The sequence below is a fragment of the Lynx rufus genome, unplaced genomic scaffold (genome assembly GCF_022079265.1).
Source record: "Lynx rufus isolate CCGP_SWC_20201006 ecotype Redwood Valley unplaced genomic scaffold, mLynRuf1.p SCAF_1, whole genome shotgun sequence".
NCBI lineage: Eukaryota > Metazoa > Chordata > Mammalia > Carnivora > Felidae > Lynx > Lynx rufus.
In genome coordinates, this window is record NW_025814823.1 from 88,019,356 (window position 1) to 88,041,898 (window position 22,543).

At 58.3% G+C, this 22,543-nt stretch overlaps 2 protein-coding genes across 2 annotated transcripts; one reads left to right on the forward strand and one right to left on the reverse strand.

Moving 5' to 3' along the window:
* Positions 1–1,748: 1,748 nt before the first annotated feature.
* Positions 1,749–4,047, forward strand: CUNH1orf35 (chromosome unknown C1orf35 homolog). Its single transcript, XM_047082377.1, has 8 exons — positions 1,749–2,055; positions 2,201–2,351; positions 2,470–2,515; positions 2,601–2,683; positions 2,795–2,867; positions 3,038–3,126; positions 3,527–3,655; positions 3,751–4,047. Exons 1-8 carry the CDS (start codon positions 1,962–1,964, stop codon positions 3,833–3,835), a joined length of 750 nt encoding a protein of 249 aa, XP_046938333.1. The 5' UTR covers positions 1,749–1,961; the 3' UTR covers positions 3,836–4,047.
* An 874-nt stretch (positions 4,048–4,921) lies between these two features.
* Positions 4,922–20,084, reverse strand: ARF1 (ADP ribosylation factor 1). Its single transcript, XM_047082386.1, has 5 exons — positions 19,985–20,084; positions 6,578–6,762; positions 6,365–6,475; positions 6,164–6,288; positions 4,922–6,066 (listed from the first exon to the last, which is right to left on the reverse strand). Exons 2-5 carry the CDS (start codon positions 6,723–6,725, stop codon positions 5,905–5,907), a joined length of 546 nt encoding a protein of 181 aa, XP_046938342.1. The 5' UTR covers positions 6,726–6,762; positions 19,985–20,084; the 3' UTR covers positions 4,922–5,904.
* Positions 20,085–22,543: the final 2,459 nt, after the last annotated feature.

Here is a 22,543-nt window from a genome sequence, read left to right on the forward strand (position 1 = left end):
TTGGGGGTCTCTGTGGCCACAGGGTCGGGTGAGAACTGCAGAGCCAGCCCTCGGGGCCTGGAGCCCCCTCCCCCCCTGCACTGCCTTCCAGCAGGGCACCACAGGCTCTCCTGGCGGGAGTGTGGCAGCCACAGGGGTGGAAGTGGGTGGAAGGAGCAGGGTGTCTGGGATCCCTGCTGGTGGCTGGCCCACCCTGCCCAGCACTGAGGCGCTCTCTGCCATACCCAATGCCAACAGGAGGTGCCATCGGCCCTGTTGTGGACTCACTCTGCTTGCAGCCCCGCCCGGTGCAGCTACAACAGACCAGCCTTCTGTGGTTGACTGCTACTTTTCCCTCTTGTGGTGGGTGTCACCTTGGTCAGGCTTTTGCAAGACTGGAGGCTCAAGTCCTAACCTTTCCAAGTGCAGCTGGCCCAGCCCCAGCCTCGGGCTGCCCTTGGGTGTTGACTGTGGGGCGCTGCCTGACAGATGGTGGGGAAGGTGTTCCCGGCATGACTGGAGAGGGGCGCTGGCGTCTGATTGTGGCTCCCAGAGAGGGATGTAGGGCTAAGCACCCACCTTTGGACTCCTGAGTCCCCACTGGTCCACTGAGCACATTGGCCCTGAACAAGTTTACAGGGACATGCACCGCCCCTGCACCTGTGCCTGCCCTCCAGCTCCCTGCTTGTGAGATGCCCAGTGGCGTTGTCTGATCCCAAGGTAGCCAGGACGTTTCTGAAGATGGCAAGGCACTTTACCTGAAGTGGGGTCACAATGATGGATGCAGGAGATTTGTAGCCAAAAGGCAAGGGTGGGTGTTGGTGATGAGAAATTACTAAGAGGAATCACCCAGGTAGGGAGCGTTCTGGCAGATGCCACCTAATGGGATCATTGCTGAAGGCAGGCTTGGCAGCAGCCCCACATCTGCATGGGATCCTGCTAAGATACTGAGGCGGGGGGGGGGGGGGGGGGGGGCGGGGAGGAGGCGGGCCTGGGCAAGCTGACCAGGGGTCATGGGATCCTGCTGGTACTGAGGGCAGGGGTCTGGGCAAGCCGGATCGGAGGCCCAAGGCCTGGCTGGAGAGCTCTGGAGACCTGAGCAGTCTGGTCAAGCAGAGAACTCCATCCGCGCTACAACCGTCGAGGACCCAGGGACTTCCTATACACGGACCCCCAACTCCCGACCTCCGCAAGTACCACCCCCCCTTCCAGGCCCATTTGGGGACTTCAAACTTTGTGCTGACGGCTTCCAGTGTCCAGACCCTGGTGGCTGACCCTGCCTGGCCAACCACAGGCGGCCCCCGTGGCCCACGCGCTCCCCAGAGGAGCCTGCGGTCTCAGACCGGCGCTCTGCGCTCCCGCGCTGGAGCCCCCACGGGGCAACCCCCGGCCCAGGGGAGGCGTCGGCTCTCCGGGCCACACGTGGGGAAGCCCAGACTCCAAGACGACTTAGCGGCAGTGCACGACGCCGCAGGGGTGCCTAGGGAGCTTCCTCCGGATCCAAGCCGCTTCGAGCCGCCCCATTCCGGGACTGCTGATCCAGGCGGCGAGCCTGGACCGCCAGGAGCCTAGGTGCGCGCTTGGAGACCCCCCACACCCCGATCTCCGGGGGCGCCGGTCGGGGGTTCCCAGGGGCCGCCCCTCTCCCAGCGCAGCCCTGGACCCCGGCGTCAGCCGCCCAATGTGGCTCCTAACAACAGCTGTTGTGCCAGCGGTACGCTCAGGACCAGGCCCAGCGCCGTGGACCGCCCCTTCCCCAGGGCGGGGCGCAGGCGCGCTGAACGAACGCCAGGGGAAGTGGAGCAGTTAGCCGTGCGCAAGCGCGCCAAATATTGGCGCGGGAGAGGAAGCAGTGCGCATGCGCGCGTGGCGCTGCGGAGCCAGCGCGGGTGTGACGTTCAGGCACGCGACGCGGGAGCGGGCGCCGGCGGCGGCGGCGCCGCCCGGGGCGGCGAGGCCGGGGCTTCGGACGGCCGGAAACCATGTTCGGCTCCAGTCGGGGCGGTGTGCGCGGCGGGCAGGACCAGTTCAGCTGGGAGGACGTGAAGACCGACAAGCAGAGAGAGAACTACCTGGGTCAGCGCGGTGCCAGGCCCGGGGCTGGGGGGTGCGGGGGACGAGGGGGCGCGAGGAGCGCTGGAGCTGCACGGGCCGCGGGTGCGGGGAGCGACGGTGCCGCGCAGACCCCGCGGGCCGAGCCCTTGACGCTGCATTTCCACAGGCAACTCGCTGATGGCCCCTGTGGGCCGCTGGCAGAAGGGCCGCGACCTCACCTGGTACGCCAAGGGTCGGGCGGACGGCGCGGGACTCAGCCGGGAGGAGGAGCTGGCGGCCGTGAGGCAGGCAGAGCAGGAGGCGCTCATGGCGGCGCTGTGAGTGAACCCTGCGGGGTTGGGGGAGCTCCGGGTGGGGGGGCGCGGCGGGGACGGAGGAGCAGGGGTCCAGGCGAGGCCGGCCGCTCCCTGAAGCTCGCGCGCGCCGCCCCCGCAGAGGTTACAAGAACGTGCGGAAGCAGCCCACCGGCCTGAGCAAGGAGGTGAGGGGATCCTCCTGGGGGGCGGGGGCGAGGCGGGCAGGGCCGCGAGCTTCCTGCCGCAAGCACCCTCTGGCCCTCCGCGCAGGACTTTGTCGAGGTGTGTAAGCGGGAAGGAGGGGACCACGAGGAGAAGGGAGTGGACCGGCTGCTGGGCCTGGGGAGCTCCAGGTGTGTTGCGAGGGGGGTGGACTCTGCCCAAGTTGCCCAAATGGAAGTGCGACCTGATTAGGGAGGCCGGGGCGTTCTCACCAGGGGGGCTTATCACCCGCGTTCCCGCAGTGGCTCCGCAGGCCGAGTGGCGTTGTCCCGAGAAGACAAGGAGGCCGCCAAGCTGGGGCTCTCCGTGTTCACGGTAAGTGCCCATAACACCCGGGGATCCCGCGGTTCAGGGTCAGGGGCTGGCCGTCTCTGCTCGTGGGGCACTCCCGTTCCCCGGTCCGGGAAACCGGAGCTGGTCCTCCCCGTTGGCATCCCGGGGCGCCTCCCACGCACCCCCCCCCCCAAAGTGGCCTCCCACCGCAGCACCATCGCGTGGACAGTGGCCGGCTGGCGTCCTCTCCAGCCTCCTCCAGGAAGAAGCCTAGGTCTGAGGACGAGAAGGCGGAGCCGGGGTAAGGGCCGCCCCCCAGCTCCCAGGGAGAGGGTGGGGCTGCACATAACTCCTGGTTCTCTTAGTGGCGCGGCTGCAGGCTGCCTTTGGGTTAGTGCCCTTCCCAGCTCCTGTCCCTTCTTCCCTCAGGGGCCTGGGTCCCCATTGCCTGCTGGGGTCTCTGGAGGGAGGCGCTCAGGTGGAAGGGCGAGCCCCTGCGCTCTGCTGGTGCCCTGCATACAGGGTGTGGGGGTTGTCACCTATCGGGGCATACGTGGTGGGGTGGGGGCCAAGTGGCATTTGCCACAAGGGACTGTGTCTCGAGCTGCCTGTACCTGCCGCTACTTAGCGGTAGGAGGGTGGTCGGTACCCGGTGCGACCCTCTCACCGCCCAGCACTGTGTGCCCTGCCCCTCCCTGCAGCCCCGAGGGCCACAGGAAAAGCAGAAAAGAGAAAAAAAAGAAGAAAAAGAAGAAGCACAAGAAAGAGAAGAAGAAAGAGAAGGCACACAGGAGCAGGGGGACTTCCCCACTGCCCCCAGCTCCTGCTGGGTAGGTGTGCCTCTGCTTTGGGGCAGCCTGGCAGGTGGGGTAGGCAGGGCAGCCTCACACCCACCCACCAGGTTTCCGTTTCGCGGTCTCCCCAGGCCCGGGCGTCGCAGGCGCGACTCGGACTCCAGCTCCTCCTCACCTAGCTGTAAGAGGCGGCGGCGTGGCCACCACAGTGACTGAAGCCTGACCTGCTGACAGTTTCCAGCCTCCAGCAGACCCCCTCCCCGCCCCCCCCTGCAGGGGCCCTGGCCCCAGAGACAGCCCCTGGTGGGAGGGCAGGGGGCATAGCCTTGGGAGCCCCCGTGCGGCTTTGGGGTGGCCAAGTACAGCTACTTCTATTTTTCTTTAATTCACTCTTTGTACTTAAATAAAGTTATTTTAAGGGGAAAGTATTTCACACTCAAGGGTAGGTTGTCACATGTTCCAGTAGAAAGGGGCAGGGGAGAACATGACGACGGTGTCGGGTTCCAGTAAGACTAGCCAGAGACCCTGGTGGGCCTGTCCCTGGGCAGTGATGTCAGATGTACCAGGAGACCTGGGTCACGTCTCACCCTGGGCGACAGGCTGGACATGTAGATCATGAGGGTGAAGACTTGTACCTGGAGTCTCCCCCACCCCCCTCCAGGTGCCAAGGGACCTGCCCCCTGGACTCCAAGCTTGGAGAGGGGGGCAAAGTGGGGCACTAGCTCCCTCCCCCAGGCCTCCCCTCCTCTGCAGGGAGGGGACCTCTTACAACCCAGAAGAGTGAGCACAGGACCCAGGCTGGATCCCTAATAAGGAAATATGCATCTTTTGCTTCGGATTTGAAAATTAATCAAACTAAAGACAATTATGTCTGTCTAACCCTGGCCCTGGCTTTTCAACCTGTTAGTGGAGGGAAGGGCCAGACTGGGCATCCCCAGGGCAAGGGAGCCTGGACTCCAGCCAGTCCATAGTCACAGCCGGCTGGGGAGTCAGGGCACTCAGGATTCAAGGATGGCCTACATGGCAGCAACACAGAGCTTGGCCAAGGTTTCCTGCCCTCCATCCCCTCAACAGGCCAGGTGATATGGGCTAGAGCAGCCCCCCCCCCCCCCCCGGTCCCCATGCAGTGACCCTGCTGTCCCTATCATGGCCTGGCACTGCCAGCAGGGAGGCCAATGAGGCAGTCACTGCCAGGGCACTGGGCCACGTCCACACCTGCCACGAAGCCAGTGGTCTGGGTGCCCTGCTCCTGTTCCCAGAGATGAGCTGTGGCTAGTGGCACCAAGCATTGGAGAGCCGTGAACTAGTTAAGAGACTTTATTCTAGTAGCTATAATTACAGTGCTTGTTTGTCGAAATGAAAACTGAAAACAAGTATACAAAACAGTTGATTACTAATTGTGTATTGAAAGCAGTAAGAGGTTCCACGACACCAAATAAACCAGTTCTGAGGATTTCCCCAAGATAAAGTTGAACGGCTCCAGCTTCTTCAGTGTTTATCAAAATACGAAAGAAAAAAGTAGACGTCGTCGTTTCGGTGGCAAACCTGACCCTTGCAGGCTGAGGGAGTGAAAGCACATGTGGACGGGGGCTCCGGGGGTCCCCCTGAGGGCCCTGGGAGTGGTGGCCGCAGCCCCCAGCCCATCCCCCCTGGGTGGCCATGTGGGCACAGGTACGAGGACAAACGCTAGGGGAGGCAGGACCACCGGAGACAGCAAATCACGGGGACCCTGTCGTGACCATGCAGGATAGACCATGGCCGGCTCTGCCCCGTCACGTTCCCGACAGGAAACGGATCACCGGTGGACCAGACGCCAGCCCTTTACCGCAGAACCTAACCAGGCACGTTTCTCCCTTCCGTGTGTTCAAGTGTTCTTGCCTTGTGTTTTTATCTGTTTTAAAAATGCACTGAGTTCGGGTTAAAAACCAACCACCAAAATCGAGTCCAACACAGACCTAACGCCCATAGGAGAAGCGAGCGCCAGGCTGGCCCTGACAGCAACTCCTGGGGGCCCCGTGAGCCTAAAATCCCTTCTCAGTACTGAACAGTGGGCTGATTCTTTTTACAATAAAAAAAGCTGAGTAATATTGCATAGGAGTACCAGAAACTGCCTCGTTGGGAACAGAAACTATTTACATTAAATAAAAACCCGGCTGCAGGCTGCGTCTGCACATTTACAGCATGGTGAAGCACACTGTGACCGACCATGGAGACAGCTTCTGGCACTCACACCACATGAGAGTAAAGCAGGGTGGAAGGAGGGAGTGGGGGGGAGGGGGCGCAGCTCACTTCTGGTTCCGGAGCTGATTGGACAGCCAGTCCAGTCCCTCATAGAGCCCGTCCCCGCTGGTGGCACAGGTGGCCTGAATGTACCAGTTCCTGTGGCGCAGCGAGTGCAGGCCCAGCTTGTCCGTGATCTCGGCTGCATTCATGGCGTTCGGGAGGTCCTGGTGGTGGGAGAGGCCGACCTCCAGTCAGTGGGCAGCAGGGACCACCCCTTCCCACCTCCCACCCTGCATGGCGGGGGCCCACGGGCGCGCATACCTGCTTGTTGGCGAACACCAGCAGGACGGCATCCCTGAGCTCGTCCTCCGCCAGCATCCTCATGAGCTCCTCACGGGCCTCGTTCACGCGCTCTCTGTCGTTGCTGTCCACCACGAAGATGAGGCCTGCGGAGCCGTGGGCGTCAGGACGGGCGCCGATGGCGCCCCAGCCTCTCCCGCAGGCCACAGCCCCTCCGCTCACCTTGTGTGTTCTGGAAGTAGTGGCGCCACAGGGGCCGGATCTTGTCCTGGCCGCCCACGTCCCACACGGTGAAGCTGATGTTCTTGTACTCCACTGTCTCCACGTTAAAGCCTGTGGGGGCCACGACCCCGGTTAGCCTGCCACCCCAAGCAGTGAGAGGCCCACGCCCTTCCCCTGCTGCACCCCCCTGCCCCCCGCCCGCGGTCTCCTCACCTATGGTGGGAATGGTGGTCACAATCTCACCCAGCTTCAGTTTGTACAGGATGGTGGTCTTCCCTGCAGCATCCAGGCCTACCATGAGAATGCGCATCTCTTTTTTGCCAAAAAGGCCCTTGAAGAGGTTTGCGAAGATATTTCCCATGCTGTAGACTGGGGGGAGCAATACTGGCCAGAGAAACCTGTGGAGACAGGGGTCCCTGGGTCTCTGTGCCGCCCAGGGCCAGCAGCGCAGGGGCGCTCTGGCGGAAGGATAGGTCTGACCTCTGACAGCTCACAGGGTGGAAGCTGACCACACCTGGTTCCCAAGCAGCAGAAGGGAGACTGATGTACAACCTGCAGAGGGAATGCTGTTCACCGAATGGCTGTGGCTTTCACAGGACGCAAGCTCCTCAACCATGCAACAAGAGGGGCCAGAAACAACCATCCCAGCAGTGACGCAGGCCAGAACCAACCACACCAACGTGACGTGCTCAGAGCTTAGCGCTCACCCACAGACCGGATTTGGAGCCAGACAGGCTCTTCTTCTAGGCTCTTGGGCAGCACACAGGCCATGAAGTCCCAGGTGGAGCGACCCCATGGGCCGCATCAGGGACTGCGTTTGCCACAGGCTCCCCTCGTTCAGAGCAGAAACACTGGGCCCAAGGGAGTGGTCTTCCATCCCACAGCCCCCAGGGCACAGGAGCCACCTGGGCCTGACCTCCCCATAGGCGGGCACTTTCATTTCCAAACAGGCACCTAGAAGAGCTGGCCACCTTCTCAAATGCACACGGTTTGGGAATCTGGGTGTTTATGGCTGGCTGCCTTTATGAAGCCAAGCACCCAGGCGCTGGGCAGCCTTTACACAGAGTGCCCGCAAGGCCAGGAAGAAGCCTGGCCACCTGCCCCCGCCCCCAGGAGCAGCCAGGAGCACCATGGTCTGCGGGAGTTGCAGAGGGTACAGGTCTGCCCTGTGTCACCAGCTGAGACCACACACGTTCCCACTCCTGGTCAGCACCCAACACACCCACTTTACCGCCAGGACGCCTGTCAGTTCTGTGCCAGTCCAGTCAGCACTGGGTGGAAATCACCCACCCCACTGTGAACCTGACGCTCCCACGGGCCTGGGCATGCCAGCAGAGGCCTTCAAGCTGGTTTCTGTGCACTTGTTGCTGTTGTTAAAGATTTTATTTTTAAGTCATCTCTACACCCAACGTAGGGCCTGGCCTCACAACCCTAAGATAAAAGTCTCACGCTCCAGTGAATGAGCCGGCTGGACGCCGCGCCTCAGTGCATTTTTGACAGTTTATTGCTGCTATTACCTATTCAAAAAATTAAAATTTAAAACGACCTTTACTGTAACGCTTCCTTTTCTGCAGACAGCCCATTCTCCTAATATACACAGAGGATGACAAATCCTTTGGGAACACAGAACGGACCAAACACACACATTCAAACTCGGCTCGCTGTTGAAATCACTAATGAATAGGTGCCCAAGCGACAAAGACAAACAGAAAAAGGGGGAGACATGTTCTGGGAGCAATGAGAATGTGGCTGGACCTTCCAGGAGCAACAGACCCAGGAACTCTGCCACCCACGTCCAGGCGGGAGGGTGTGGGTGCACACTGTGCTGCACACAAGGACAGACACCCACAGGCCGCCGAGCCAGGATCCACGGCTGCCTGCATCTGGATGACCGCAAACAGCCATGCAAGTCTCCCTCTAAGAGCCACCAATGGAAGAGAACAAAAGAAGGAATTTGGGGGGAAGGAAGAGAGAAGACTATTTCAAAGGAAAAAACAAACAGAACCCCCAACCCTCACATGGCTGCAGCCAACAAGGTGGGGACCTGGTGCCCACAAAACAAGAATGGGGAGTCAGAACACAGCAGACCTGACGGCCAAGGTGAAACACACAAACCTGTGCACACGTGATGGAAAAAAAAAGGATACTTTCGCTATGGGGATGTCTTTTTAGATACGACACCAAAGGCATGGTCAATAGAAGAGTTGATGAGCTGAACTTTGTGAAAGCTACAAACTCCCAATCCAGGAACAACCAGGTCAAGGGTCAAGAGAACGGGAAAATCAACCAGACAGAATATTTGCAAGAGACACGCCTGATCACGGACTGCCATCTAAGAAATGCCAAAAAAAAACCACTTAGAACTTGATACCCAGCAGACTGAAACTGCACGTAAGAATTTTAAAATGGGTCAATGACCTTAACAGACCCCTCCCCACAGAAGACCTACAGATGGCAAATGAGCACGAGAAAAATCTCCAAGTCAGTATGTCTTCGGGAAATGCAAACGAGAACACCCAGCTGCCCACTACACACCTATGAGAAGGACCCAAACCCCCCACACCCGCACAAGCTGCATAGCATGGGGGGGGGGGGGTCACAGGAACTCTGCCTTGCTGGTGGGGACCTGAAACCACACAGTCACCGTGGAAGGGTTTGGTGGTTTCTCAAAAAACCAAACATTGTTGCATGGTGCGACCCAGCAGTCGAGCTTCTGGGCCTTTACACAAAATCCTGGACGCAGATGTTTACGGCAGCTTACCCACAACCACCCAAACTGGGAAGAACCAAGACGTCCTCCACGAGGTGACGGGTGAAGAGACTGCGGTCCACCCACACCAAGCGACATCACTCAGCGCTAAAGAGAAATGGCTTAACCACATGTCACTAAGTGGAAGCAGCCAATCCAAGACGGCTGCGCACTGTGGGACTCCAAGTGCCCAGCTCTCTGGAAAAGGAAAACTACGAAGACAGGAAAAGGACCCCCCCAGTGGCTTCGGGGATTAGGGAAGGGAGGGATGACTCGGGACACAGGGGGGCTGGGCTGTCAGGGTGGTGACAGCCATCACGTGATGGGTCCATGTCATCCCATACTTGTCCCCCCCACGAAAGGATGGGCCCTGGTGCTGCAACATCAATGCGGGTCCCCCAGGTGGGGACACTGCCCTGAGGGAGTCTGTGCCTTCCCCACGGTTATGCTGTGAACTGAAAACAGCTCCCAAGGCTTGCAGGATGAGGGGGAAAGGACAGAAATTCTAAACCAAACAAACAAATTTACCATCTGACTGATGGAAACTCCAAAAAACAACACAGGAAAGCGTGGGGAGGAGATTCTGCTGTGACACCCTGCAGGAGCACAGAAACCTCTAGCCTGAAAAGAGCCTGGGGTACAGACACGGACACAGATGCAGTCTGAGAACACCAAGGGTCCCAGCACTCTACCCCAGTGACACAGCAGTGCCCTCAGCCAAGGTGGCGATGCAGGGGAAGGGCAGAACAAGGGCCATGTCCCTGCAAAGAGGTGGAGGAGGGAGGCAGAACTCCAAGAAGGGGACACGCCACAGGCATGGCTTTACAGTGGGGCCTGGCCATCCCAGGGCAAGGGAAAAACCGATGACAGGTACAGAAGGCCCGAGGATGAAAATGAACACAAGAGATCACTTGAAACATATGCCATCCCCACCTGGCTCTGCAGCAGGTGATCCCTCCCCCAGCCATACTCTTCCTGTTGCCAGGGTGAGGGTGATCCAGAGGCTGAGGCCAGCCCGCACTGTCCAAGCGGACCCCCAAGGGGGTGTCATCAGCACGCTCATCTAGAGATGTGGCCATTGCAGTGGAGCCACGACAGGGGTGATCTCGGGGAGACAGGAGGGGGCAGGCTATCTCCACCTGTCTTAGCACTAATGTAATCTTGTCCTTACCATGATCACAGAGTCCTGGGGACCGAGGGGTAAAAATGTCACTTGCACTCTCCCCAGCCCCTACGTGGGCAGGCGGACCATCTCAGGGTAAAACTGCCTGTTAGCCTCCTCCCCACAGAGTGCCGCCACCAGCCCCCAAGTCCCCACTTGCCCACACACTATCCCTGGCCTGCTCGGCTCTGCTGAGCCCTCATTCCCAATGTGGTCTGGGTCCTTCCCCTCTGGTTCTTCAACACATCAAACTCTGGAGCCCCAAGGGGACTGACGAGGTGAGCGTGCAGTCTCGGGTGCAAGACACTACCACACGGGCACTTGGTCTCCCCCAGCCGAGAAGCGTCTACACCTGCACCTGGCCCACGACCCTGCTGGCTCCTGGCCTACCCCAGCACATTTACTGTTTTGCAAAATGTCAAGACCTAACAGAGGATCTGCCACAGGAGAAAGGTGGACCTCAGGAGAAAGGTGGACCTCGGAGCCATCCTGTGGCCTATGTCACACCCTCTGCCACCAGAATCCCTTAAGCTCAAATCAAAACCCATCTTTCCTGTTTACGATGATGACCCTCTGCATCAGTGAGCAATGAAAACACAGACTTTCTCAGAAGGGCTCCCTCCAGCCCCACAGCCTCAAGGGAACAAGTTTTCCCTCTGTTAGGACCAGAAACAACGTAAAGCAAAGACCTTGGTGGCCCACGTTCTCGGATAAAGAGGTCTATGTGGCTACGGGTCAAGGCCAGCGATGGGGCCTCTGTGGGGAAGCCAGTCCAGCCAGAAAGAAATGTAGCTTTGTGAGTTTACGCCCGTTCCGCTCCAATAAATGAATCCAACATGACTGGTTTAGCTGCCAAAGAGAAAAAACTTACTGTGACTTCCGCCTGCAACCCCAGCCTCTCCTCTGACAGGCCTCTGAGGTTTCAGAGTAAGCAAGGAACAAAGTCTGTCACCTTCTCTGAAATCATCGACTCAGCAGAATCTCTACCAGCGAAGACCAAGATGACCTGAGCAGTTTGCCATCATGGCCAAGAGGCAACCACCAACCTAGAGCTTGATTTGACCCAGGGAGACAAACACATTGGGGTTTGGGCTCCATTCTGCACTGCGGACACGATGCACCACTTGGCCTCCTCCATAAAGGGGAGCTCAGATGTTTGAGTTCCCTACATGAGTGAAAAGCTGGGTGACCTCTCAGCTCTTCATCTTTCAGCCTTATTTTTTAATTTTTTTTAAACCTTTTTCATTTTTTAAGAGAGAGAAAGAGAGACACAGACCAAGAGCAGGGGATGGGCAGAGAGAGAGGGAAACAGAATCCGAAGCAGGCTCCAGGCTCTGAGCTGTCAGCACAGAGCCCGACATAGGGCTCAAACTCACCAAACTCATCATGACCTGAGCTGAAGTCAGACACTTAACTGGCTGAGCCCCCCAGATGCCCCCCCACTTCTTACAAGTCAAGTTTATTGGACTCAACTTACATACAGTAACATGTTCCGCCTCACAGTTCATACCCTCGTTTTGATTTTTCCAGAGCTCATATGCACTAGGAACCGTTTTTTAAGGGTCTCATGAATGAGCAACTGCTTTCTAGCAGCCCCCTATGTGCACCAGTCGTCAATCACTCAAGCCCCATCCATCCCTGACACAGCAGCCACCCATGTGCACAGGTTGTCACTCACTCAAAGCCCCATCCATCCCTGACATATAGATCCTAAGTGTAAAATGGGTCCTGAGGGCTCCTGGGTGGCTCAATCCACTGAGCATCCTACTCTTGATTCAGCTCAGGTCTTGATCCCAGGATCACGGGATAGAGCCCTGCGTCCACACTCAGCGTGGAGCCCGCATGAGATTGTCTCCCTCTGCCCCTTTCCCTGCTCGCGCTCTCTTAAAAAATTAAATAAAAATACATACATAAATAAAACGGGCCCTCTACTTTTGTAGGCCATATGATCACATGTAATCTCTCGCAAACTGCTTTCTGCACACCAGCTTTGGACTCCAGGGCCTCAGCTAAACAAATAAAACCTCAGGCCATCACCCTGCCCATCAGCACAACATGTCATTCTGTAGCCTAGGGCTTCTTCTACAGCAGAGTATATTACCTAGTGTACCTAGTTTGTAAACACCAGTGGACCAGGAAAACTGAACGTGCCAGTACTAGTGCTAGGCAGATACACCACAGAGCCCTAACGCAGTGTGACACACAGGAATCCACACAGCCAGAGGGGACACTACGCAGCCCGGCACACCCAAGGCACCTAAGTGGACTGATCTCTCTTATTTCCATCAGTTTTATTCCTATGACTGACCTATACCTTGTATTAGTTCCAGGTATGCAAGAAGGTGTCTCCCTGTAATTACGTGTTCACAACTCTAGCTAACACCCACCACCTCACACAGTTCCATGTTACTCTCCTGTGAGAATTTCCAAGGTTTCTAACACCATCCAGTACTGTCAATGGGTCACCACACTGCCCCCCACGTCCCAGGACATGTCTCTTTCCACCTTCACTCAGCTCCCCCTCCCCCACCACATCCCAGGACATGTCTATCTTCCACCTTCACCCAGCTCCCCACCACCACATCCCAAGACATGTGTACCTTCTTCTTCACCCAGCTCCCCAACCCCCCCTTCCCCCACCCTGTACCACTAGGAACTTTCCATATGAAACACACACTGCAGAACCAGATCATTCTGACCAGCACCCCAAGGCCAGTTCTGATGAGGAACTGCCTACGGACTGCCATCGGGCCTTCCGGCACAAACCTTCAGGGTGTTTTAAGGGACCCAGTCAGGCCCAAGGGCTGGCCCCTGTGCAGTGATCCCAGCCCCCACCCCCACCCCTCACTTCACAGTCAGCCTATGGTGGCTGACGGTGGGGGCAGGACCTGGCAGGTCTGACTCCAAGGGCACAACACTACTGAGATTCAATTTAGCTGGCTCTTTGCCAGCTTCTGATTCAATGTGAAATGTAACACCCAGAAATGAGTTTCCTCATCACTTGCAGCTCCTATCAACAGCAACACAGCAATGTGAATACCCAAGGGCCACTGTCCACTGTCCACCAGAACAGGCACGGGTGGGACAGTCTAACCACACGCAACGAACCCTGCTCACCACCAGCTACAAAAAACAAGGCACTGAACAGAAGAACATGTTTACGGTTCCTAGTTCCCCCTTATTCAGTCTTACACTTTTACTTACTGTTTTGTAACATAACTACTCTCTAAACACTTCACCAAACTTCTGTTCTTCTGAAATGTATACAATGGAGCAAAATCCTAAGGGGTGCCGAGCGGCTCGGTGGGTGGAGCATCTGTCTGACACTGACTTCAGCTCAGGTCATGATCTCAGGGCTTGTGGGTTCGAGCCCCATGTTGGGCTCTGTGCTGATAGCTCAGGGCCTGGAACCTGCCACGGATTCTGTGTCTCCCTCTCTGTCTCTCCTCTGCTCACGGTCTCTCTCAAAAATAATTAAGTGTTAAAAAATATATATAAATTAAAAAAAATCCTACTAGGCTAGCCCAATGTAACCAATACCCTTCTACAGAAGACCAATGAATACAAATGTCACATGTGTCTCCAACTAGACAACAAGGACCAACAAGACACAGTCCACGCAGGACCCTCGACACACGTGTCACACTTTCCAACTAGACAACAAGGACGGATCAGACACGGTCCACGCAGGACCCTGGACACACGTGGCACATTGTCTCCAACCCGAGAGAAGGAGACACACAAGTTGAGCCTGGCCAGGATGCTGCTGTGTGGAAGAGCCCCTCAGCTCTCTGTATCTGTCCTGATGGCAGACGCGGACCGCTCCACAGTATTTTCTTATTCCTGATTGGTTGCTGGCCACGAGGCCTTCCACTTCTGGCTCCTGCAGTCATGAAGGTCCCACAGTATTCTAGCCCATAGGACAGACACTTGGCCTCCTATTCTACTCTGGCTTACACCTAAGGGCACAGATACCCTCTCTGACCCCAAATGCAGTCAAGTCTGAAAGACTTGTTACTGAAAAAAACTGAAGATCAAAAAAGCAAATTTGCATCAACCGACAACACTGAAATGCACAACAAATTGAGCCAAAAACGGGGAAATTCAAGTAATCTGTGAGCACAAGGCAAAGCAGCATCTGAGAAACCATGGCAGCTGTACAGCACCTATCAGCCTGAGAAGGGTCCTACCACCGACCTTACCGATCCGCGCAAGCCTGGACCAGCTGCAGGGGAACGTGTCCAGAGACCCTGGGGCCCCACCCTGGCCACACCCCCAGCACCTTCTCCACAGAGGTGCCCGCTCAGTCTGTTACTCCACCATCCGCAGGAAGCAGCCCTTTGGCTCCAAGCTCAGCACACTCACACACGGAGGGCGAGCAGGACACGAGTGGGGCAGAAGGGTGAGGAGTGCCAGCACGTGCACAGTGAACAGACTGTCAGGGGCATCTCTCTCGGTGGGGTCCCCCACAAACGTGCTGCGGCCAGTCGCTGCACCTTCTCCTACCACATGGACTCCAAGGGGCCAGAGACCCCCGTCCACACCCTCCAAGGACGGGGAGGTAGAAGCAAGCCCTCCTGCAAACCACCCAGGGTGGCAGGAGGTCCTGAAGCTCTCTCGCACAGGGGCCAATCCTCAACCCTCGGTCTGGGTCTTCAAGGGACTTGGAGGGACCATTACTGAGAACAAAATTAAAAACCCACAGCCCCACCTCTTCTGGTGGAAGCTTGGCGGGGGGGGGGGGGGGGGGGGGGGCGGGCCCTCCGCCGGAACTCCCAGCACCGGACAGCTCTGAGAACCACTCCTCCGACCCTGTCTGCAACCTCAGGCAGCCCTGGTGGGGGGTGGGGGATGACTCTGGTTCACATGCCTAATCACACCATTCTCCACCTGAAGCCTCTCGAGGGTCCCCACTGACCCCTAGGCCGGACCAGGTCAGCACCCTGCATTCACACTCTGGTGCCACCCTCCACAGGACCCCATCTCTACTCCTCCCCACAGGTCTCCACCAACACCAAACCCCAACATTAACCAAGAACCTCCTCTCCATCCCCCTCGTCCCCAGATCTGCCTGCCTCACCCTCTGAAAGGCAGCCCCCCCACCCCCGGTACCTGCCTGTGCCCTGGTATCCTTATCTCCCCTCTGGCACCAGCAGGGGCCCACTAGGCAAAGTCAGATGCCTGCACACCACCCGCCAGGAAGGGTCCTCACAAGGGTCGGAGCCGACAAGCCCGTGGAGCTTCACAGTGCCACCCCACCATCCCGAGAGGAAGCTGGCAGCCGGCACAGCTGGGGTACGTCCCGTCCTGCAGCTCCATCTGCTCATCACAGGGAAGTCACAGGACAGTGAGTTGCTGGCGAGTGTGAGCCCCACACAGGAAGCTCCGAGGAACCACCCACCAGGGACCACTGCAGACCCACACGCTCACTTCCCATACACAGGGCGGCTGCATCCACCACACAGGCCATTTTCTCCTGGAAACGGAGGGCAGCTCTTGAGAAAGTACCACAGAGAACAGAATGCAATCTCCCTTGATTTACAAGGTAGTTGCATTCCTGGAAAATTCAGAACATCTATCAAGGCTGCGTACAAAAAAGAAAAAGTGGTTTGGTACACAAACCATGATGGAGTGTAGAAAATCACTTTTTTTTTTTTATTTTTTAATGTTTATTTATTCTTGAGAGAGAGACAGACAGACAGAGAGGCAGAGAGAGAGGGAGACAAAGAATCTGAAGCAGGCTCCAGGCTCTGAGCTGTCAGCACAGAGCCTAACGTGGGGCTTGAACACACGAACCCACAAGATCATGACCTGAGCCAAAGTCAGAAACTTAACCAACTGAGACACCCAGGTGTCCCAGAAATCAGACTTTTTATGACCTGAGGGCACATGGAACATACTCTTTCTGGGGACGAGGACCACTGGCCTGCAGCAGGTCTCCCCAGGCCCCCGTGCCCTCCTCACCTGCTCCTGACCGTTCTCCAAACAGCCACGTGCCCCTGCCTGGGAGAGGCTTTCTGTTACCAGACCCGCAGGACCCTGCACCCCATTCTGCTCACTGCCCCAGCACCACACATCCACCCATTCCCTCCTCTGAGGCACACTTCCCTGGGCATCCGAGACTGACCGTCAGGGACAGGAGGAAAAACTGTAAAAGCACATCTATCAGGGCGCAGAAATTAATCACACACATCTACACATACACTTCTCCTAAAAATGAGTTTGTGGGGAAGAAGCCATCCAGTCAACAATGAACTCCACACTGGAGCAATATGACCGTCCTGGACATTTCAGGGAAGGAACTAAGACTGAAAGTCACTGTTGACTGCACGGGACCTGCTCTCAGGTACCAGCAACGGGGACTTAGTGCCTTTTCGTCCATCTCCCCAGGAACTGGCAGTCTCCCATCACTTTGACAGACAAAAACACTGAAAACTGTAAATATCTTCAGCCAGTTTCACCACCAAAATCAACACAACAGACAGTATTTTAAGTATAAATTAATGGATTCAGTTAATTAGGAACCCCGTGCTCACCTACAGATGACAGGAAAATTCACAGGATAACGCTGTTGACAGCAATGTTTGAGACAGCCTTTGTTTTGGATCCAGTGATCAAAACGCTGGCACGTCTAACTCACCCTTCATTCCCACTCTTCACGAAGGAGACCAGACGGAATCTTGAAATTGTTTCCTTGGCCACTGGCCGAAGTCATACCGATGGGACACTGACACTTCACAGTAAAGTTTTCGGGACCTTAGAGAACCAGAACCCCCAAGCTTCCTGTTTAGCTTCCATGTACGACTCCACAAAACTGATTTCCTACGTAACACAAACCGAAAAGCATCAGGTATTTGCCAGATGAAGTGCCTCTTAGAACCCTTTCCGGCACCCCTTCAAGGAGCAAAGCTTATTAAATTCTGACTAAACGCTAGTTAGTGTTTCCCAAATCTACCATGCACTTCCAACTTCTAGAACCGTGTGTGGATCATAACCGGGCACCCAGTAATTTATGGTACGCACTAAGGGTCACCTCTGTGGCCTCAAGAGATACAGAAAAGTCGGCCTCCTGAACAGAATCACTCCCACATCTGTAACATCTCCCTGCCTTTTATGTTTTTGTGGTTGCTTCCCGACTTTAGTCAGGGCTGCCGATGACAGGATGCCAAGCTCTGGTGGCCATGGTGTGCAGAGACCAGGAAATAGGGGTCCATGGGGACCTAGTGGAGGGTGGCACGTCCCCGCATCAGTCAGCTCTGCCACTGCTTCCAACTCCCGGAAGAAAGCTGAGGAGGTGGGGGGGGAGGGGGGGTTGCTGAGGGACTCCTAGGAATCAGGAGCTTGGATGCTTTTGTGCCAACCTTGCCACATTGCTTTCCACTAATCAGGCCACCTGACCCCTCCAAGTGTGGACCACCTTCCTGAACAGTGACAAAGCCATAAAGCTGCAATGCCATAACTGTCACACACCTATGCTTTCAAGAGTGCCTAATAATCACCAGAACAAGCACCCGTGCGGTTACACTGTGACCTGGAATTACCCCCCTCCCCCACACACTCATAAACTCGGCAAAGCCGTCCTTTGCCAGCAGGCAGGGTTCCGGCCAACCCTCTCCCAGGTCAAAATCGCTTCTAAAAGACTGGACACTGCCACACCAATGAGGAGCAGAGAGCACAGCTCAACTCTCTCATTTTAGGAACCCTGAGACCCGGCCTCCAGGCTCTCCAATGAGCACAGGGGTTTCCATGTGACTGTGACATCACCTCCGCAGCTCATAGCCCACACTGACTTTACCGGAGCCCACGGGACAGGGAAGTGCAGTGGAAGTGTCCTCTTGAGTTGTCCATGACACAAAGCAAGTAACCAGACCACATGACCTACAAAGCAGAACCATGAGGGGCCAGAACCAGCTTCCCCTTCTGCACTTTCCTTAGAAGCTGATTGCTCAGCACGTAAGTTAGCCGTTCACCAAGCCAGACATTTCCAGTTTTGTGTCTGCAGACAGGGACCATGCCAGGGGGCCTCCTGGAGACAAGGACCTCTGTGCTCAGCCACACACACTCCTGCCAGGGGGCCTCCTGGAGACAGGAACCTGTGCACTCTCCCAGCAACCAAACCAGCTCTGTGCTTGGACACGACCAGACATGGCTCATACACACACACTCCTGCCAGGGGGGCCTCCTGGAGACAGGGACCTGTGCGCTCACCCAGCAACCACGGACCAGCTCTGCACTTGGACACCACCAGACTTGGGGCTTATACACATACACTCCGCCAGGGGCCTCCTGGAGACGGGGACATGTGCGCTCACCCAGCAACCAAACCAGCTCTGTGCTTGGACACCTCCAGACTTGGGGCTCATACACATACACTCCTGCCAGGGGCCTCCTGGAGACAGAGACATATGCGCTCATCCCAGCAACCAGACCAGTTCTGCGTCGGAAACGGCCGGACTTGGGGTACACACACACACACACACACTCACTCCATTTCTCGCACACACGCACACGCACGCACCGCTGGAAACGGAGGTCCGACCATGCAGACGGCGGGCACACAGAGGAGTGCTGACCACTCGCTCACTAGTTCTGAAACAAGCCTACCGGGACACCCGAGCGGCAGCACCCACTTCCGGGATCCTCTCCTCTCGCCACGGGCGCTGCTGCAGTCCTGCGGGACCGACCAACACACAACTACTCGGTGACTGGGGAAAACGGGAGGGCGGGCCGCCGCACGGCTCCGGGACTCGGCACTGACAAGCAAGCTACCGTCTCCCACGCCCAGACCCACCCCGACTGTGCAACAAGTAAACGCAGGGCCGCGGAGGCAGCTCGCCCCCGACGGCCCGTTCACAGGTACACTCCGCAGGCGCCAACTAGGAAGAATGTTCTCATCTCCGCCAGCCGCGACCAGGAAGTAGGCCCTGGCTTGCATCAAGTTTTGGTAAAGGGGCCCCGCACAGACGCGGACGCGCCCGCCGAGCGCCCGGATCCTCCGCTGGCAGCAAGTGCCCAGCACTCAGACCCCGGGACCTCGCCCCGCAGCCCCGCCCCCGTCCTGCCAGCCAACAGGAACTGGGCTCAAACCCTGGCCGTCGCGTGACCTTGGCGGCGTCCCGGGCCGCGGGCTCCAGTTTCCTGGTCCTCGAGACCCCGAGGCGGGAGGCGGAGCAGGCGGAGCAGGAAGCACCGCTTCCTGGGGAGCCCGCGGCCTGGGCCGGACTTCCGGGCGTGCACCCCGGCGGCTCCGGGGGGCGCGAGAACCACGGCGGAGGCTCGGGGGCCCCGCGGTGCGACCGACCCCTGCCCCGGCCTCCGTCCCCGGGACTCCTGGCCCCCGGCGCAGCCCGCGCCCCACCCCCCCGCGCCTCGACCCCGATCCCGGTCGCGGCGCCCCCCGCCTCCACCCGGCCTCAACTTGACCCCCAGCCCAGCCCTCTGCGCCCGCCCCGCCTCGATCTTCATCCCAACCTCGACCTCGGCCTCGACTCGACACCCTCCCCACACTCGACCCCCGGCCCGGCCCTCCGCGCCGGCCCCCGGTGCGGCCTCGGGCCTCACCGCCCCAACCTCACCTCGGCCCCCGCCCGGCCCGTCCTCACCACAGCCCTCAACACCCTTCCGCCGCGGCAGTGGGCAGTGCGTGCGTAGCCCTGGCAGGCCCCCGCCGCCCGCCACCCGGCCTCTGGCCCCCGGCCCGCCGCCTCACCCTCGGCGGCCGCGGCGAGGCTACTGCTCCGAGCCAGGCGTTGGTTTCGCTCCCACAAGATGGCGGCTCTGACGGCGGCCACGTCAGTGCCTGCTGCCGCGGGGAACGCTGGGGAACGAGGCGGGTCTGCCCGCGGCCCCGCCCACCCCTGCTGCAGCGCGCACGCGCAGACTCCTGGCTGGGGGCGGGAGTGCCGGGACAAGGACTCCGCCCCGCCCCGGGCCGCGCCCCTCCCGCCTCTGCGCTTGCGCACTCGCTTCCCCGACTCGGGGCGGAGTCCGTCCGCGCCTCTGTCGCGCTTCTTAGGGGAGGTGCCAGGTAGAACCCACCGGTCCATTTTGTGGATGGGGAGACTGAGGCGAAGAGGGGATTGCGGCCCCGGGAGAGGCGGCGCCCGGGTGCAAGAGAGGGTTCCTGTTTCCTCCCCGGCCAGGCAGGTCCCAGCGGACCAGCGGGCTGCGGTCCCTTTCCTCGGGCGCCAACCCCCGGTGTGGTAATGGTGGCCACCAGTAGGTGGTCCGGGTCCTGGAGTGACCCAAGCATCCGCGCGCGTGCCCGGAAGAGCGCCCCCGGGGAAGCATGCTGCAGATCACATGAAGAAGCCTTCCAGTTGGACAGGATGAGCAGGAACCAAGCCAAGCAGGGGACAGTGCTGCTCTGGGGTGGTCAGGAGCCCAGACCCAGGAAACTGGAAGGTGGAGACCCCTTCTCCGGGAAACCTTGGGCGGATCAGAAGGGAGACGCGGACAGTCGCCTCCCTTCTCCATAGTCTCCAGGCTCAGGGCTTGGCTGTGGACCCCACATGGAAACTTACTCTGGCTTCCTGCCAACCCCGGTTCCCCCTCCTTTCTGCCACCTGGGCTCCTTCCCCCCGCCCCTCGTGCCGGTTTGAGGGGTCTCCCACTCGAGAGGGTTGTTACGATTGTTGGAGGGGTTCTCCAGACCCGTGTGTTGTAGAGGGCACAAAGCAGGGCCATCACCTGTCAGAGAAGAGAATGAGGTATTTTGCTGCCAGTCGAGCAGCCTCCTGCTCCTCTCTGCCTCCCTCCCCCGTCTGCTCCAAGCTGGGGGGCTGCCCCAGTCCTCCTCAGCTGCCCTCCAGCCCCAAACAATGACAAACCCGTCTTCTGAGAGGCTGATGGCCCTGTGAGCCAGGCCTTGCAGGTCCCACCTGGCAGTCCCAGCCTCCCCCAGACCTCACCCCTTATGGATGAAGCAGTCTGTGATCTGCACCGCAGCATCTGCCCCCAGTGCTATCATCCTCCCTCCTCTGCCTGAGGCTCCCAGCTCAAATGCGACCTCCATGGATCTGCTTGGGTTGTCTGGGGGTCTCTCCTGCCCTAAACATGCCACAAATGCTGAGGCAAAGTTACCCTCAGGAGTCTGTATCTCTAGGGAGTGACACAAAACCTTCTGCTGGTGCTGGCTCCCCACCCCCAGAGAGCCAATCTCCCACCAAACGTCTTTTGAAGCTTCCTTTGAAATTCAAGCTGTGAAAAAATATACAGGCATGAAAGATACATGCACAGTTTTAGGAAGATTAATTCCTGTGTATCCACCTCTGGGTAAAGGCATTCACTTTCCCTCTTGATTCCATCCACCTGGTGTGTCCTCTCCAGAGGAAAGGGACCATCTGCAGGCCAGGCCACACATTTATGGGGGCCCCATGCAGGCACAGCAGGAAAAGATCCCTGCCCCTGGCAGGGAATGAGGAAGTGCCAGGTGGTTACCTAGGGAAACTGAGGCCCAGCTGCTCACCCGAGGTTACCTAGGGTTACTTGGGGCCTCCCTGACCCTCCTCCCTGGAGTCTGGGGATAGGGATGGATGGATGGAGCAGGGCGCCTGCCCAACTTCAGCCAGGAGGGGGCGAGGCGAGCTGTCTACAGGGTCCTGCAGCCCACATTCTCACTTTCAGCCAGACCTGAGGTGTGGGGGCTGGCTGGGGTTTGGGGTCGAGCTCCTCTCCTCTGGGGGTTCCCAGACCCAGGACCAGGTCAGACGCCAGGATGCTAAACAGGAACCCCCCACCCCCACCCCAGGGAAGAGACCAAGGACTGGATGGAGCAAAGGGGCAAGAGCAGGAAAGATGGGGAGTGCAGATGTTCACACCCTCCAGGACCCCCAGCCTGGCAGGCACCTCACACAGCTCTGTTTGCAGCCCCTGAGAAGTGGGCAGTGTTCGCGGCAGGCTGAGTCTGCTCAGGGAGGCTTAAGCCCAACTGCAGGTCATGAGGCTGCGACTGGGGCCCGAGGAGCTTGGCCTCCAGCAAGCCTGCGGCCGACCCCACACTGCCTCTCACGACACAGGCGCTTCACTGCCTCTGTGCTGCTCTCTGGTTATCCTGGGTTCCTCCACAGCAACATGCATATCCCCTCTAAGAGTTCTCTGGACAGCATGCGGAGAGGGGCCCTGGTGTTGCCTGTGTCTGGACCCAGAGAGGACCCCGAAACCTATCTAGACAAGTGGGTACGGAGAGCGCCCGTACCCTTCTGCAAGAGCCCACCCTTCTGCATGTCCTTCCTGGTGCAGCCTGAAGGTTGACCATGTGGGCCCAGCC

Excerpts from the sequence above, each read along its gene's own strand:
- CUNH1orf35 (XM_047082377.1), top strand. The coding sequence starts at position 1,962 with ATGTTCGGCTCCAGTCGGGGCGGTGTGCGCGGCGGGCAGGACCAGTTC. Across the intron at positions 2,352-2,469 it reads GAGGCGCTCATGGCGGCGCT|AGGTTACAAGAACGTGCGGA; the intron begins GTGAGTGAACCC and ends CCGCCCCCGCAG. Across the intron at positions 3,656-3,750 it reads CTGCCCCCAGCTCCTGCTGG|GCCCGGGCGTCGCAGGCGCG; the intron begins GTAGGTGTGCCT and ends CGGTCTCCCCAG.
- ARF1 (XM_047082386.1), bottom strand. The coding sequence starts at position 6,725 with ATGGGAAATATCTTCGCAAACCTCTTCAAGGGCCTTTTTGGCAAAAAA. Across the intron at positions 6,476-6,577 it reads GACCACCATTCCCACCATAG|GCTTTAACGTGGAGACAGTG; the intron begins GTGAGGAGACCG and ends TGGCCCCCACAG. Across the intron at positions 6,289-6,364 it reads CTACTTCCAGAACACACAAG|GCCTCATCTTCGTGGTGGAC; the intron begins GTGAGCGGAGGG and ends ACGGCTCCGCAG.